General features: G+C 42.3%; 4 protein-coding genes and 1 non-coding gene across 5 annotated transcripts; 1 reads left to right on the forward strand and 4 right to left on the reverse strand.

Annotated features, from left to right (window-relative positions):
- Positions 1-4425: 4425 nt before the first annotated feature.
- Positions 4426-5247, forward strand: BCR41DRAFT_399202 (hypothetical protein; the record flags this gene model as incomplete). The annotated part of the gene is made up of 1 exon (XM_022029035.1): positions 4426-5247. The coding sequence occupies one exon, from the start codon at positions 4426-4428 to the stop codon at positions 5245-5247; it is 822 nt and encodes a 273-aa protein (XP_021878448.1).
- A 637-nt stretch (positions 5248-5884) lies between these two features.
- On the reverse strand, positions 5885-8250 carry BCR41DRAFT_388615 (hypothetical protein). The gene is made up of 4 exons (XM_022028022.1): positions 7621-8250; positions 6695-7476; positions 6258-6615; positions 5885-6002 (listed from the first exon to the last, which is right to left on the reverse strand). Exons 1-4 carry the CDS (start codon positions 8057-8059, stop codon positions 5926-5928), a joined length of 1656 nt encoding a protein of 551 aa, XP_021878449.1. The 5' UTR covers positions 8060-8250; the 3' UTR covers positions 5885-5925.
- A 979-nt stretch (positions 8251-9229) lies between these two features.
- Positions 9230-10670, reverse strand: BCR41DRAFT_359351 (hypothetical protein). Its single transcript, XM_022025201.1, has one exon. The coding sequence runs from the start codon at positions 10294-10296 to the stop codon at positions 9271-9273; it is 1026 nt and encodes a 341-aa protein (XP_021878450.1). The 5' UTR covers positions 10297-10670; the 3' UTR covers positions 9230-9270.
- A 933-nt stretch (positions 10671-11603) lies between these two features.
- Positions 11604-12197, reverse strand: BCR41DRAFT_359356 (hypothetical protein). The gene has a single exon (XM_022025202.1). It carries the CDS (start codon positions 12110-12112, stop codon positions 11900-11902), a length of 213 nt encoding a protein of 70 aa, XP_021878451.1. The 5' UTR covers positions 12113-12197; the 3' UTR covers positions 11604-11899.
- An 832-nt stretch (positions 12198-13029) lies between these two features.
- BCR41DRAFT_t120 lies at positions 13030-13102 on the reverse strand. The gene has a single exon. It is a non-coding gene; the product is annotated as a tRNA-Gln (tRNA).
- Positions 13103-13274: the final 172 nt, after the last annotated feature.

Below are 13274 nucleotides of genomic sequence, written 5' to 3' on the forward strand. Positions count from 1 at the left end.
TGCAGAGGTGAAGTACAACGCGATTCCCTACACCGGCGTTCTGTCGATGAAGGCCCGTTTAAACTACGACTTCCACATAGTGTGCTGTCTTTCCTTGAGCTTCCCTGACTGAGAACTGGGAGATCATTAAAGTCTGATGGCCCTCTTGTGGTCCGTGTGCTTGTTAGCGCTCATTTTTGTGGCTCCACCTAATATGTATAGACTTTGCGCCGAAGCATCCGTTTCTTTTCAAAATTCAACCTGGTCCAACCATAGCTTTTCGCATTCTCACTTTGTGCTCATTCGGAGCTATTTACTGGCAATTAGATTTGATTTGGGGCAATACAATCTCAGGAAAGCTTCATAGACATTAAGCAGTGCATACCTGCATACTCCTGATCAAGCCTTGAAACTGGGCTTGAAGATCGACTACCTCTGTCGGCAGGTGACACAAAGACAATTCCTGCATAAGGAACACATATGATATGCTATTGACTGGCCGAGCCTGGATGGTTGTGTAGTCGCAGCCTGTTTTGTAGGAGATGTGGCTGGTCGTCACACTTCTCACGCATAGTGTACATGTACAAGTTCCCCACTTACTACCGGTATAGCCGCTGAGTAAGTCAAACTATGCTAGCCATGATTCCCTTACCCACTGCGGCTCTGAAAGGTTGCTGGCGACAAATGGATGAGGACGTTTTGGTGTAGAGGAAGTGCATGTTGTGGTTAGCGGCCGTTTATTTAAGTTTTTACTACAGTTAGCCTTTTTTTTATTAAATGAAGATCTCTGGATTATAATAAAGATCATCCGTTCTCGTTACCTATTGTAATCCTGGCATATTTCAGTGCATTAAGAGAATTTGATTGATATGATCAATCAATATAGCCTCGAGAATGCCACTGAAAGGACTATGCTATTGAACATTACCATACAATGGCTGTCTTTGTGGCAATCGTACCGGTCCGCATCACTCATCGACTCGTCATCAGGAGGAGAGACACTGTGAGGGTGGCGACCTTGCAACGTGCAAAGTCGCAATCCATTCACATACTGCAGAATTGTAATAGGTAGTTCAGGCATATCAAACAATGGCCTCTCCTTGATCCCACTCTACTCAGCGTGGTCTGGCAAGGAAAGTCATAGTGTAGGGCCTATCGTTAATGTGGAAGATTAGGCATCAGCTACGGAACCTTTAAATAAATAATGACATCAGCAAGTTGGATTTTTACCTGACGGCAGCGCTATCCCTGATACTCGCCTCAAATAGCACACACTCAACTGCTCTACTCGATGACTACAGCACCCAGAAACGACTTTTGTAAAGACAGTTGAAGCGCTCTGTACGTCTCTGCTGTATAGTCTTTTTTCTGAGTTTCTCTTTTCTCCCTTGGTTACTAGTCTTCGCCCTTTCTCACCTTTCCTCCTCGGCCTTTATTTGCATGCTCCTTAGCATGATGCTTACTTGTATAAAACGCTAGTAGAGACAAAAGCCTAAAGCGGTGAAATTAGTAGGGTTTGAAACCAGGATCTGTAGTAGAAATGGAGTAACGATACTTTAAATATACTATCTATTCCCGAGTCTTGCAGAGTATCATCTACAGGTTTCTGAAAAAAGTACCATATGATTGTTCGGTACCAGTGGGGGATCGGCTTTTCTTTGGAGGAGGAGGAGGAGGAGGAGGAGGAAAAGCAAACAATGCTGGAATCAGAAATTCTCGGAATATATTTAAATGATATTAGACTCAATTATGGTGAGAATCAATTGCTAGATGCAACCATGGAGATCAAGGAACAGACAGAGTGCTTTTTTGACTTGGTGTATCAAGAAAGTTTTTTTATTTTTTTATTTTTTTATTTTTTCTATATTTTCATTGTTCGCTTCCTTTTAGTTCCTCAAGCAACTGGTCGACAGAATGCAAGGCACGCTGATATGCTTGGTAAAACATATACCAGAAAGCACATGTACTGATAAAAATCAGCAACTGATAATCCGTCGCAAGTAGCGGAGTACTGTTGCGTTTGATCAATGATCCACAAAAGCTTGATTGATTGGATATGCTTGTAACAAAAGTATTTGAATTATTGACAACACGACACGATACAGCACACGAAAAAAAAAGGGTATAAATAAAAGCCGTTCTTCTATCTCCACTCATCTTACGCTCTCATTAAAACTATGATCCTCCCATTATATATGCAATACTACTAGCAACATCCCTGCATATCATCGACGTCTCATTATCAACACGCGGATCGATGGCCCCTGGCCTTTCCTGCCTGAAAAAAGGATATGACTCCGTTGTCAGATATGGATCTACTAGGCCTCTCGGCTCGAATGTATATCTTGTTGATGTGCTTGGCATCTTCTTTACTCTTATTCATAATACGTAATACGTATTCACCTCATACCTTGGATACCACACATCTTATTCTCGAAAAATAAAAAATAAAAAAAGCTTGAATGCCCTCAAGATCTGGTTCTCTATTGGACGGCCCATTCGCCATTCCATGGCTCTATTAGGATCTCTTTGTTGTCACAGGTAATGAATCTGTCTCCCAGCGTGGTCATCGGAAGAATAGGCTATGTATACATTATGCGCTGGTTCCTTCTTAGTGGACCCTGTTTAGTTCGAGCGGAAAGGCGAGAATTTGAGTTAGAGGGATCATATGTTATGGATAAGTGGTTGGTTGGGCGCTTAAATCCTTGAAACAACTGTTAGCTGTTTATAGTCTCTTAACTTACTTCATTCTCTCTTACGGACATTATTTGTCAGAATCAACTATTGCTGTTCAAGTTTAATTAGCTCAGTAATGGGACCAAGCTACGAGCATGTACACGATGCCAAGAATCGCCAAGAGCACCTGGCAACGCAACCAGGGTGATGCTTACTAGGAGCATCAATCGGGAGTTCCGCAGATTGGCAGTCCAACAAGCAACCAGTGAAGGAAATAATTAGAGGGGCATCAGCGAGCGACTTATAAACCGCCATGTCCAGGATAAAATGAGATATCCGCTTGTTAGCCATTCTCAAGGTTTAACTGGGGAGCTGAGGAGTGGTAAGTCATTTACGGCATGTTCACATACTCTCAGATATTCATAAAATTATGTGCATTCATGTGGGGGGCAAATCATTCGAATAGAAATTACCGTAGAGTGGTGGCAATTTTATTACCAATGCATCACTTATCATGTCACTTTTGGTGTAAATGGATAGTGTATGTTCGTGTTTAATGGAAGCAAGGGAGAGTATGAGTACATTACCAACGGCAGTGTATGCCTCCACCACGTCCCTCATGGTGTAAGGAAGAGAACAAGAATTGCTTTACGAAACGGAAGAACCCTTGCCATCGCTAATTTCGCCATCGACTAAGTTTGGAAGTCAATAGATTGTATTGTGATAGAGGCGTACTCATCTACCAACTGCGTTAATAGAGCGAAAGTGATGCCCCCACCCCTGCCGCTCTCTATCCAAAAATGAGCACTGCATATACTCATCTTTTCGAGCATGTCTCAAGAATTATCGGCCACTTAATAAAGATAGTCCTGCTACTTGAAGATGTACAGTATGTGTTTGTATATGTCTATATGTTTATGTGCCATGTATTGGTGCTCTAGATGGCTTGATCTCACCAATAATACTTTTTTTTGCTTAGAGTGGTCGTGGGCTGCATTCTAGATACAGTGTCTCCAAATGCGCAGGAGTACTTCGAACATGCGCATCAAGGTCTGTTTGTTCACCCAGTATCATTGAAGGGTTTGACGGGCGCCCATCCGCTTCGATCATCCGGGAGTATAAAGGCTGCCTGGTTAAGCATGGAAAGGCTCTTTTTTTTCTGCCATTCTCGCCGTAGAAAATGGCTTTTTTTCTAAGTCCAGACTAGGATATTGATTTGATTGAGAACGAACGAGGAATGAGAAAAAAGAATGGTATATTTCGCGTAAAAAGAGTCATCATGCTCTAATTAATCAATTAATTACCTTTAATTAAGATAGTGTGCTTAGAGATGGAAACGAGAATTGTGGAGTAGATTCAAATGTTAGAATAATAAAATGTTAGAATAATAGATGGCAATGCAGATGATGGAAACAAGAGATGATTGGTAAAAATGAGGCTAGTGATTTGGGTGTGTGTGTAGGACCGATTAAAAAGCGCCATCCCGTTTGTCTAAAGGGTAAGTGGATAGTGATGGCTTCGTTCATAAAGGATGAACGATTGTAAAGAATACTCAATAGATATGGTATTTTCATTACAAGACAAAATTCCTTTCACTTGATTGACATTCGACTCTTTTCTTCATGCTTGAACCTCGGCGGTCCTCCTGCATATGCGGTATTGATGTGAGTTTTTATGACACACTGTCCCGCATGTTTTAAATATTTAGGTGTTGCTTTAACATTCTGACCATTGTTGATAACGAGCTTCTGAATCTTAAGCTTGACGTGTATGTCGCCTGGGACCATGAAACAGAGGAATGTGATATTGTCACTTTTCTCCGAAGTTTGGTCGGTTTCTCTTCAAGCAGGTTCCAGTAATATTATCGGCCATCCAATTATCAAGTCCCAGAAAATAATACTGGCCAGGATCAAAGATGAGCGCCATCAGCAGATAGCTAATGCAAGAAGCCTGTCCTATGAGGATTTCATGGAGTTGTGCGAGTTGCCTGAGCTCACACATGCAGATAAGTATGCAGTGTCTAAATATCGCTTGATGAAAGCCTACAATATAGCCACACCTGACATTATGACGCCTGAGTGGGTCAAGGATTATGATAATGAGAAAGAGAAAAGCGTTTACAAGAACCTGTGCTCTCTATACACCACTAATAGCACCACTTTGGAAGATAGACTAGAGGCTGTCCGACAAAGGGAGGAGGCTAGACTAGGATTATGCCCAAAAACCAAAGTGCATCACAATCTTGAAGGCTCGCGATATGTCAAATTGCGATATGCAGCGGATATCATGACATCATGTGGATTCACAGATGTATTCGCCAGTAATACTGTGCAAGCACAGACTCTCAAAGAAGGAATCAGAAGGATATGGGAAGGCGTTTTGAAGGAAATGGATAACACTTGCATAGCACTGGATAGAAAGAAACCAACGCACAATAATTGGATATTCAAACACCAACTAGGGTATCTAAACAATATTTTACATGATGTGCTTGGTGTTAAGATTGTGGGAGTCAACAAACGCTGTGCGAAATATCATCTGGTGCACTACTCAAAGGTTGCTTCACTACGGCAGATGTCCTTTGATATTTAAAAAAATTGTGTTTAAATCACGGCAAAATGTCTATCCGGTGGGTAGACTTGCAAATGCATTCTATAAAAGAAAAAAAAATATTGGTCTCCTAACTAGTTTTTGAGTAAAACCTCTTTATTTGCAAATTGAGGAAAATCTGTAACAAATTTGTTCTGGAAACAGACGAAGGGATACAGCCCACATAAATAGGATATCAATTTTATATAGAGAAAATGAATGAATAAATACTCGGAAATGTGCTGCGATCCACATTCAATTCTCACTGATCTAACAATTTCCGGTTATTATTTTCCAATAATAATAATAATTGGTTTTGTACGTTACTACAGCCTTTAGATGACGATGACGATGACGATGGTGGTATGCTGGATGATGATATTGCTGTCGTTGCATTATATACCGTTGCATTGTTTCGTTGCATTGCTTGCTGGCTGTTGATGATTGATGGAGCTTGATGGATTTGTTTCTGATATCCCTTCCTCTTCTTCTTCCGTCTATTATATATAGTCCGTCCCATTAAAAAACGAGACATTCCATCTATTGTAAAAAGAAGAAATGTATTAGAACACAGAAATAAATAAATTAACCAAGAAAAAAAAGTACTATCAAGCCAATACTTACAATTTTTTTAAGACGAAGGCCTTTCTGGACCTAGTCATGTTTGTAGTAGATTGTGTCCTACTGTTGTTGCCGGCTTGTCTCTCCCCCTCCTCCTGGACCCAGCAAAGGTCCTTTCGGTGGTCTTGATCCCTCTACTCCTCCTCCTCCTTCATCTGAAAATTTCCTTTTTCTGATTCCTCCACTGCCACTTCCACCACTACCTCCCTCTCCTCCTCCTCCTTCCCCCGGGCTTAACAAAGGTTCCTTCGATGGTCTCGAACCCTCAACTTCCCCTCCTCCATCATCCGAGAATTTTCTTTTTGTGGTTCTGCCACTACCACTACCACTACCACTACCTCCTACCCCTGGACTCAACAAAAGCCCTTTCGGTGGTCTTGATCCCTCTACTCCTCCTCCTCCTCCTTCATCTGAAAATTTCCTTTTTGTGGTTCTGCTGCTACCACCACCACTGCCACCACTGCCACCACTACCTCCACCGCCGCCACTACCGCTAGAAGCTTGGCCTTGAGTTCCTCCGTCCGGCGGCATATATTTTGCAGGTCGTTTTTGCTCTCTTATCTGCGACTCACAGACCCTTGCGATGTTCTCAGCACCAACAGCATCTCGATCAAAGTATGCTTTACAATTTCGACAGTACTTGGATCGAAAAGGAACATTCTCCAATATACTGTCACAGTGAGGCCGTGGACACTTGGCAGATGTGTAGTATTCATGACAACCTGCAATGGGGTAGTCTAGAGATTTTGCCTGTTCGAGCCAGATTTAATACTCGTTAAAAAAGAGACTCAAAAATTGAATGTCATTGATCAAGGGATTTTTTTTTTACCTTTTCAACAAGCTTCTTCATCAATATCCCATGCTTCGATACTTGTCCTCGGTTTGTCTTGAATGATCCTAGTCCAATACAGATCACCACATTCGTATTGGCATCTCTTCTTCTTCCATTGCTTCCGCCCGCAAGCTTCAGAATTGCCTTGATCACATAATCAACGCATCCGTTCTGTGCTTTTCTATTATCCCAGCTATTCCGAACAAACCACCCGTCATTATAGAAATCGACAAGCGCCCTATATATAGTCTCCCTATTGTCGTCACTGGTCCCAGATCCACTGCTACTACTGGCCTCAACTCCACTGCTACTACCGGTCCCTGCTCCACTGCTACTACTGGCCCCAACCCCACTACCAGAGAAACTACCTCCAGTACTTGATGGAGCTTGATTTAGCGGCAAGCTCATATAAGCGAAATACTGTGTTAAAGTAGGCCTTGAGAATGACGGAATATTGCTTTCAATCTCTGTAATTCCTCTTCTAAGCTTTCGCCTCTCTAGCTCGCCCTGAAACTTCTTGGATGGTTTGTAAAGGTACGCTCTAGAAATCCGGAGGATCTCACGTTCGTTAGGTTTCCTTGGATCCAACTTTGCAATTGTCATCGAGTACCTCTCGCCTGGATCGATCCCAATGATAATGGTACTTTCGGGGGGAGGGCATGCTGCCTGGGTGTCATATTTAACTTCTACATTCTCGAGGAGACGGGATCTCTGCTTCCAGTTGATCTCACGCCGGGGACTGGGACTCACCGGGGACAGTGGATTTGTGCTCGATGTACCTTTGTTGCGATTAGCAGTCATTTACATGGGTTTTTACTATAGCTAAGATTTTTACCCTTTTTATTTAACGAAGATCCCCGGATCATAATAAACACATCTTTCTTTCGTTCTCGTTACTTATTATGATCCTGGCATATTTCAACCTTCTTCAGCTGCTTCTTCTCCCTCTTCGCCATCTAAGAATGGTTCATCAACTTCCAGCAAGTCAATATCGCTGATACCCAGCAAGATATCGTCATCTTCATTTCCGTCGTCGTCTCCATCATCACCACCATCACCTGCACCATGGCCTGAAGACGAGGATCCCTGCTGAGCACTTGAAGAAGCCTGGACTGCTTGAGATCTTTGAGTATCCGAAGGTTGGGCAGCTTGCGAACCTCTACCTCTTTTTTGCTTCGATGTGTCAAAGGCAAGAAGTGTTAGGGCAAGGCCGTTTGTAAAGAACGATGTCCGTAGTTTCCTTCTAGGGCCATCATCAGATTGCAGTCCAACGTCCTTGTATCCTTTCAAGGAAAACAGCTCCTGCAACAATATCCCCTTGTAGTTAAGGATCTTGTCCTCTGCAGCCCCCTTGGTACTCATGTTTAGTTCCAACAATTGGACTATTTCCTCTCGAACTGTTGGATTAGACCATAATATATCCAGGAGACAGACTTCCGTTAAGCAGAGAGACCGAGGCAAGAAAGCAGACGTAGGGAAATCCAGATATTTTTTGGCAGTTGCATTTTGCTCAAAAAAGAATTGGATGGAACTTCTTCCATCGCCTGGAATATCTATGTCAAACTAGACATTATATTGAAGAAATGATTAGGAACATTTCTATAAACATATTATAAGATAACCTCAAAATATTATAATATTATATTTACCTGCGCATTCCGATAGTGAGACCTTAGCGCTGCTTGAACAGGGACCATGACCATCCGAGACGACCTGCTGATCACCAAATCGGGATAGATCTGGTTTAAAGGACCAAGCCCTGTGTTTGCATAGAAGTTTTCGTATGCTTTGAGCTGGGACGGCTTGGCTACGTTCCCTTCGCCTTTTTTCTTCACTTCCCTGCTATACCTAGATAATGGACTCATCACTCCGTGATACAACAACGCAGCAAGGCCGTAAATAAAGTCCCTGCTATCAAGAACTTCATCTAGGAGTTGTGGGAGATCAGCTGGATTGGATGGCCCAGTGGTAAGCAGGTTATCGATCCACAAGGCGCAGGCCCAGAAAGCTCGAATCCGTGCCTCATTCAACATTTTAATAAATGATTGAATGAGCCCTTGAATTGTTGCAGCAAGTTGCTCGGGATTGAGATTGGGATCGGAAGTAGAGTCCAGCTTGGCAACTACACATGTCTTCAACGTGCCCAGAGTTAATGCAACAGTGGGGTGGGCCCTCTTCAACCGTCGGTCCTCGGCAGTAGCCTCCTTCACTTTCCTGGTCTTATCAGTCTTTCTGATATACTTGGCCTTCCCTTTGTTCTTCTTTTTTTTCTTCTTTTCCTCCTTAACCTCCTCTTTGTCATCCTCTTTTTTTTCCTTTTCCTTTTTTTGGGGGACTTTCTTTGACGGCTGGAGCTGACGGGACGGTCGTGTTGTTTGCAGTTGGTCAGGTCATATTTCTTAGGGGAAAGTTCCTTTTTCTGGGTAGGGAAAACAGGCCGATAGCGATTCGGCTTTGCGCGTTTAGGGATATAGAATCTAATTAGGAACAACAATGTCAAGGGTTAGATGACTTTTTTTTTTTTTTTTTTTTTTTTTTTGTATATGCTTTGGAAAATGTTCATTTGAAGGAGCTTACCTGGGTTGAGGTTGATTATTTTTATTCTGGTACCTAGCAGATATCGCAGTCCTCATTCTATCATGGTAATGAAGGAATCTTTCAGCGGTTGGTTGCTGTGAAGCCTGGGTTTGGATCCTACCAAAGAAAACATTAATTGAATGGTCAAACTGGCCTTCTGCAGGAGTTCGACGGCTACGGGCATGGACCTCACGAACATATGATACCGTCAACTTTTCGGCATCAGTGTCAGTGAGCGCAGAGATAATCTCAGCATTTGTAGCAAGACCAAAGGTTGGGATATTTGGGGTGTAATCGTTATCGGATATAACGCCATAGACCAGGAGTTGACTGTCCCTTGAAAACCCAAGGGCTTGCAGGACCTCTTGTTTCTCATAGAGTGCAAACATGTGATGGCGACGAGGGATTGGACGAAGAACTCTTTTTATAGAAGGATAGATGAGAAGGTCAGAGTCCCCAGACACAGCGATACTGGTTGGTGTACATTTGGCGGCAATACACACATCAGCCTCATTTCTACAATGGCAAATCACAAAGTTATTGTATCGACCGAATGGCGCCGCGAGCTCCCTCTTCTCGTTATGACTGAATGTGAAGAGCTGTCGAAGATTCTTTTTAATGGCAATCATATGGCTTCGAGATTCCCATTTGCCTTCATTGGACTTGGTTTCCATGTTGGCTATGAGCGTATCGAGTTTTGCATCCGCTGCTGTACGCTTAGCATCTCGGTCCCTATAGGCGCGCGTTTTTTCTTCGCAGCGAGGCCCATCAATGTGTATCGTCACTGTGGCAAGAGGACCAAAGATTTTTCGAATGATACTAGCCATAGCATGGCCGCAGGCAGTGAAAGAACTCTGCCGGCTGAATCTCCTTAGGATGATATTATGTATATCGCTGTGGAAAGTGCCAAGCAGATCCAGCTCAAAAGATGAATGGGGTTCAGCAGCAAGCTCATGTACATCAATCTCCTTTGGTGGCAGGTCTCTCCTTGAAAGGTATGAATAGAGTCCTTTAATACCCATCTAGAGAAAGTATAGTGTAAAACAGTGCAAGCAATGTTGGTTTAAGCGGCTAAAGATTGAAGCTGAAGTTGTTAGAGTAGAGATAGTTTACCTTTAAGAAAGCAAAAAGTTATGATCTGTGAGGGGATGAGGGTGTAAGAGTACGGGTGAGAGTGCGAAAGCAATGTCGTTGTAAAATGAGAGAGAGAGAGGGAAAAAGAGAAGGAGGCAGGACGTGTTTATAGGTGTATGAAAGAGAACGAAACAAAAGGCTGATGAATTTGGAACAACTCGAAACAATAAGATTCTCAGCGACAAGTTTTAACTTTTTGGATTTCGAGTATTGTTTACAGCTCTTCTCCAATCATCTACATTTACCAAATCAAGCCTTCGCCATGACAATCAACAAGAAATAAAAAAAACAGACTTCCTTACGTTCCCCCTCGGTATGTGTATCTGTCTGAACACGTCCTAACTGACATCCTCTCGACAATCCTTCCAAGGCTGCAGTGTTTGAATGTGTACAGGGAACAAAAGAGGTCTAGATACAGGCTCTCTTTGTGACATTGAAGGAGATCGCATGTTTCATGGCTATCGAGACAAGGTACCCCTACAGGCACAAGACAAAGGTATAACTCGGTTCAAACTCAAAGGAACGGTTTTGCCAATGGCCTTGTTCTGAATCCACTTGCCTATGACACAGTCCAGACGAAGAGACAGCAGCAGTCTGACGTAGATGAAGAAGATCTCAGCCAGGAATTGAAACTTTCTCAAGGATTCCTTAACACGGCGTGTTTTAAAGGCAGCCGGTGAAGACCTGACAGATAAAGACTACGCAAACATAAACTGGAAGAGGAGCCCCAAACTTCTTGAAAACGTTGGACTCATATTCCATGAGCTAGGGCGATGCTCATCTGCAAATACCACAACTACCGTCTAATGCGATCCTGGTATTGTTAATGCCCTTACGTTTTCTTCGCTAGACCGTCACAACCCTGACCTGCGTCAAACGGTGAAGGTGAGAAGTAGGCTCGTCAACAGCCTGTGTGCCTTATATGCGTTGCACCAATGCTCACTGACAGGTTGAGTCCAAATTCGAGATACCAAAATAGCCTTCTTTGAATCCATGGGGAGGAAAGACACCAAGCCGGCAACAACAATAGGATATGATCAGTTGCATATTTCACAGTACACGTGTTACATGAAAATTTATAATACAGACATACTAACAGCTCTATGCCCCATAGTGTGGTGCCCGAGACAAACTTGCAGTTTTATTTTGATACAAATTTGGATAAATGCCCCATGGATGTGATGTGTGAATCCACATCCTATTCTCACTTCTGCTCCCTGGTTACTATTTGTCTGTCTAAAATTTTTCATGAGCTACTACAAACATGACTAGGTCGGGAAAGGCCTTCGTCTTGAAAAAGTTGTAAGTATTAGCTTGACAGTGCTTTCTTGACTAATCTCTTTATTTCTATGCTTGGTCTAGATGGTGTTTCTTTATGGAGAGGACTATTTAGACAACATATAGACCCCACATATCTTAATCATAATAAATTGGCTTGGTGGCATTGTTGTAAAAAATATCTTTGCTCAAGGGACAGAAAGATAGACACAATCAGGAAAAGGCAGGACAAAGAGTGTCAACAAGATTGACAAGAGAAAATAGAGTCAAATAACCTTGACTACAAACAGCGCCATAGAATGTCAAAAGAAAAGATGGGAGCTTTATAGGTGAGCTCACAAACTGAGTTACCGGAAGACAAATGCTTGTTGTGAAAAGGGGGAAAAGATAAATGGCAAGATGAACTGCAGGTGAAGAATAAGACATGTGGGGAAAACTGAAGACTTTATTAAGAAGGAAGTTTCTTTGGCTTTTATACTCGGTAGCTTCTAGGTGAGGCGGACCCGCCTATGACTACAAAGGGCTTTTGCGCAAAGATTCCTTAAGCTGGTTCGACAGATTAGTGGATACAAAATAAACTGAAATTAACTTTAATGACCAGTCACACCACTTGCAAACAAGCGAGTCAATTGGCTGCCAATACATTTAAGAGTATTCAAAAAATATAAGGGATCGCGACCAAATGGAACGGGCTATACTATATTTACGGTCTCCACAGGACTATAAGTCCCTCTTTGCACTCTTCGAGCGTTTGGGCGATAGCTTCTTCTCTCTCTTCAGCTCTTATCACATTCAGCTCGCACAGCAGACCTGGCAAGATAAAGCTCTTAAGAGGAGGTGAAAAATATTCTGTAAATAGATAGTAAGCAGCAGAAAAGTAGGTGAGAATAAGATGTAGGTTCATTTTCTGGTAAAGGAACCAGTCAACTATGTGGCATATCTATAAGATGACAAAGGCTCATTCCAAAAACCTCATGTCAACGATTTCTTGTGTCTATGTGTGGTGCGTTATTGCCACTAATTTCTACTGCTAATCTTAGCGCATTAGTGTTTTTTACTCGGTATTTTTCTAACTAGGCCATCATAAAATTGCATACTGTACTGTGGATCAGTGTATGCAACAGAGCGTGCGATGAGTATCGCAGCCCCCACGGCGCTGCAACTTCCAACGGTAATAATACCAGACTCCCTCTACTCTAGACTCACCTTCGCTTATTTCCTTCGAAATAAAAAGCTAGAACCATGTAATCTGTAGGATACACGTTGCCGCTTGTAGATAAAATAAAGACCCCATGCAAATAACCTCATCCAATTTATCAAGCAAAAAATTCAAGAAGCAAAAGAGGTCTCGCCGAGACTCGAACTCGGATTGCAAGATTCAGAGTCTTGATTGCTAACCAATTACAACACGAAACCATATCAAGCTGATTTTTGTCGTAAATGACGCCTATTCATTTACCTAAATATGTATTTCCTTTCAATTTATTTATTTCCTATCATCCTATTTTCTACCATTTTTAAATAGTATTTAAGTAGCTTTTTCCTTCACTGCAAAAACGGCATCTCTCTTCTTATTATCGATGCCCTT

This window comes from Lobosporangium transversale (assembly GCF_002105155.1).
Source record: "Lobosporangium transversale strain NRRL 3116 chromosome Unknown BCR41scaffold_37, whole genome shotgun sequence".
Taxonomy (NCBI): Eukaryota; Fungi; Mortierellomycota; class Mortierellomycetes; order Mortierellales; family Mortierellaceae; genus Lobosporangium; species Lobosporangium transversale.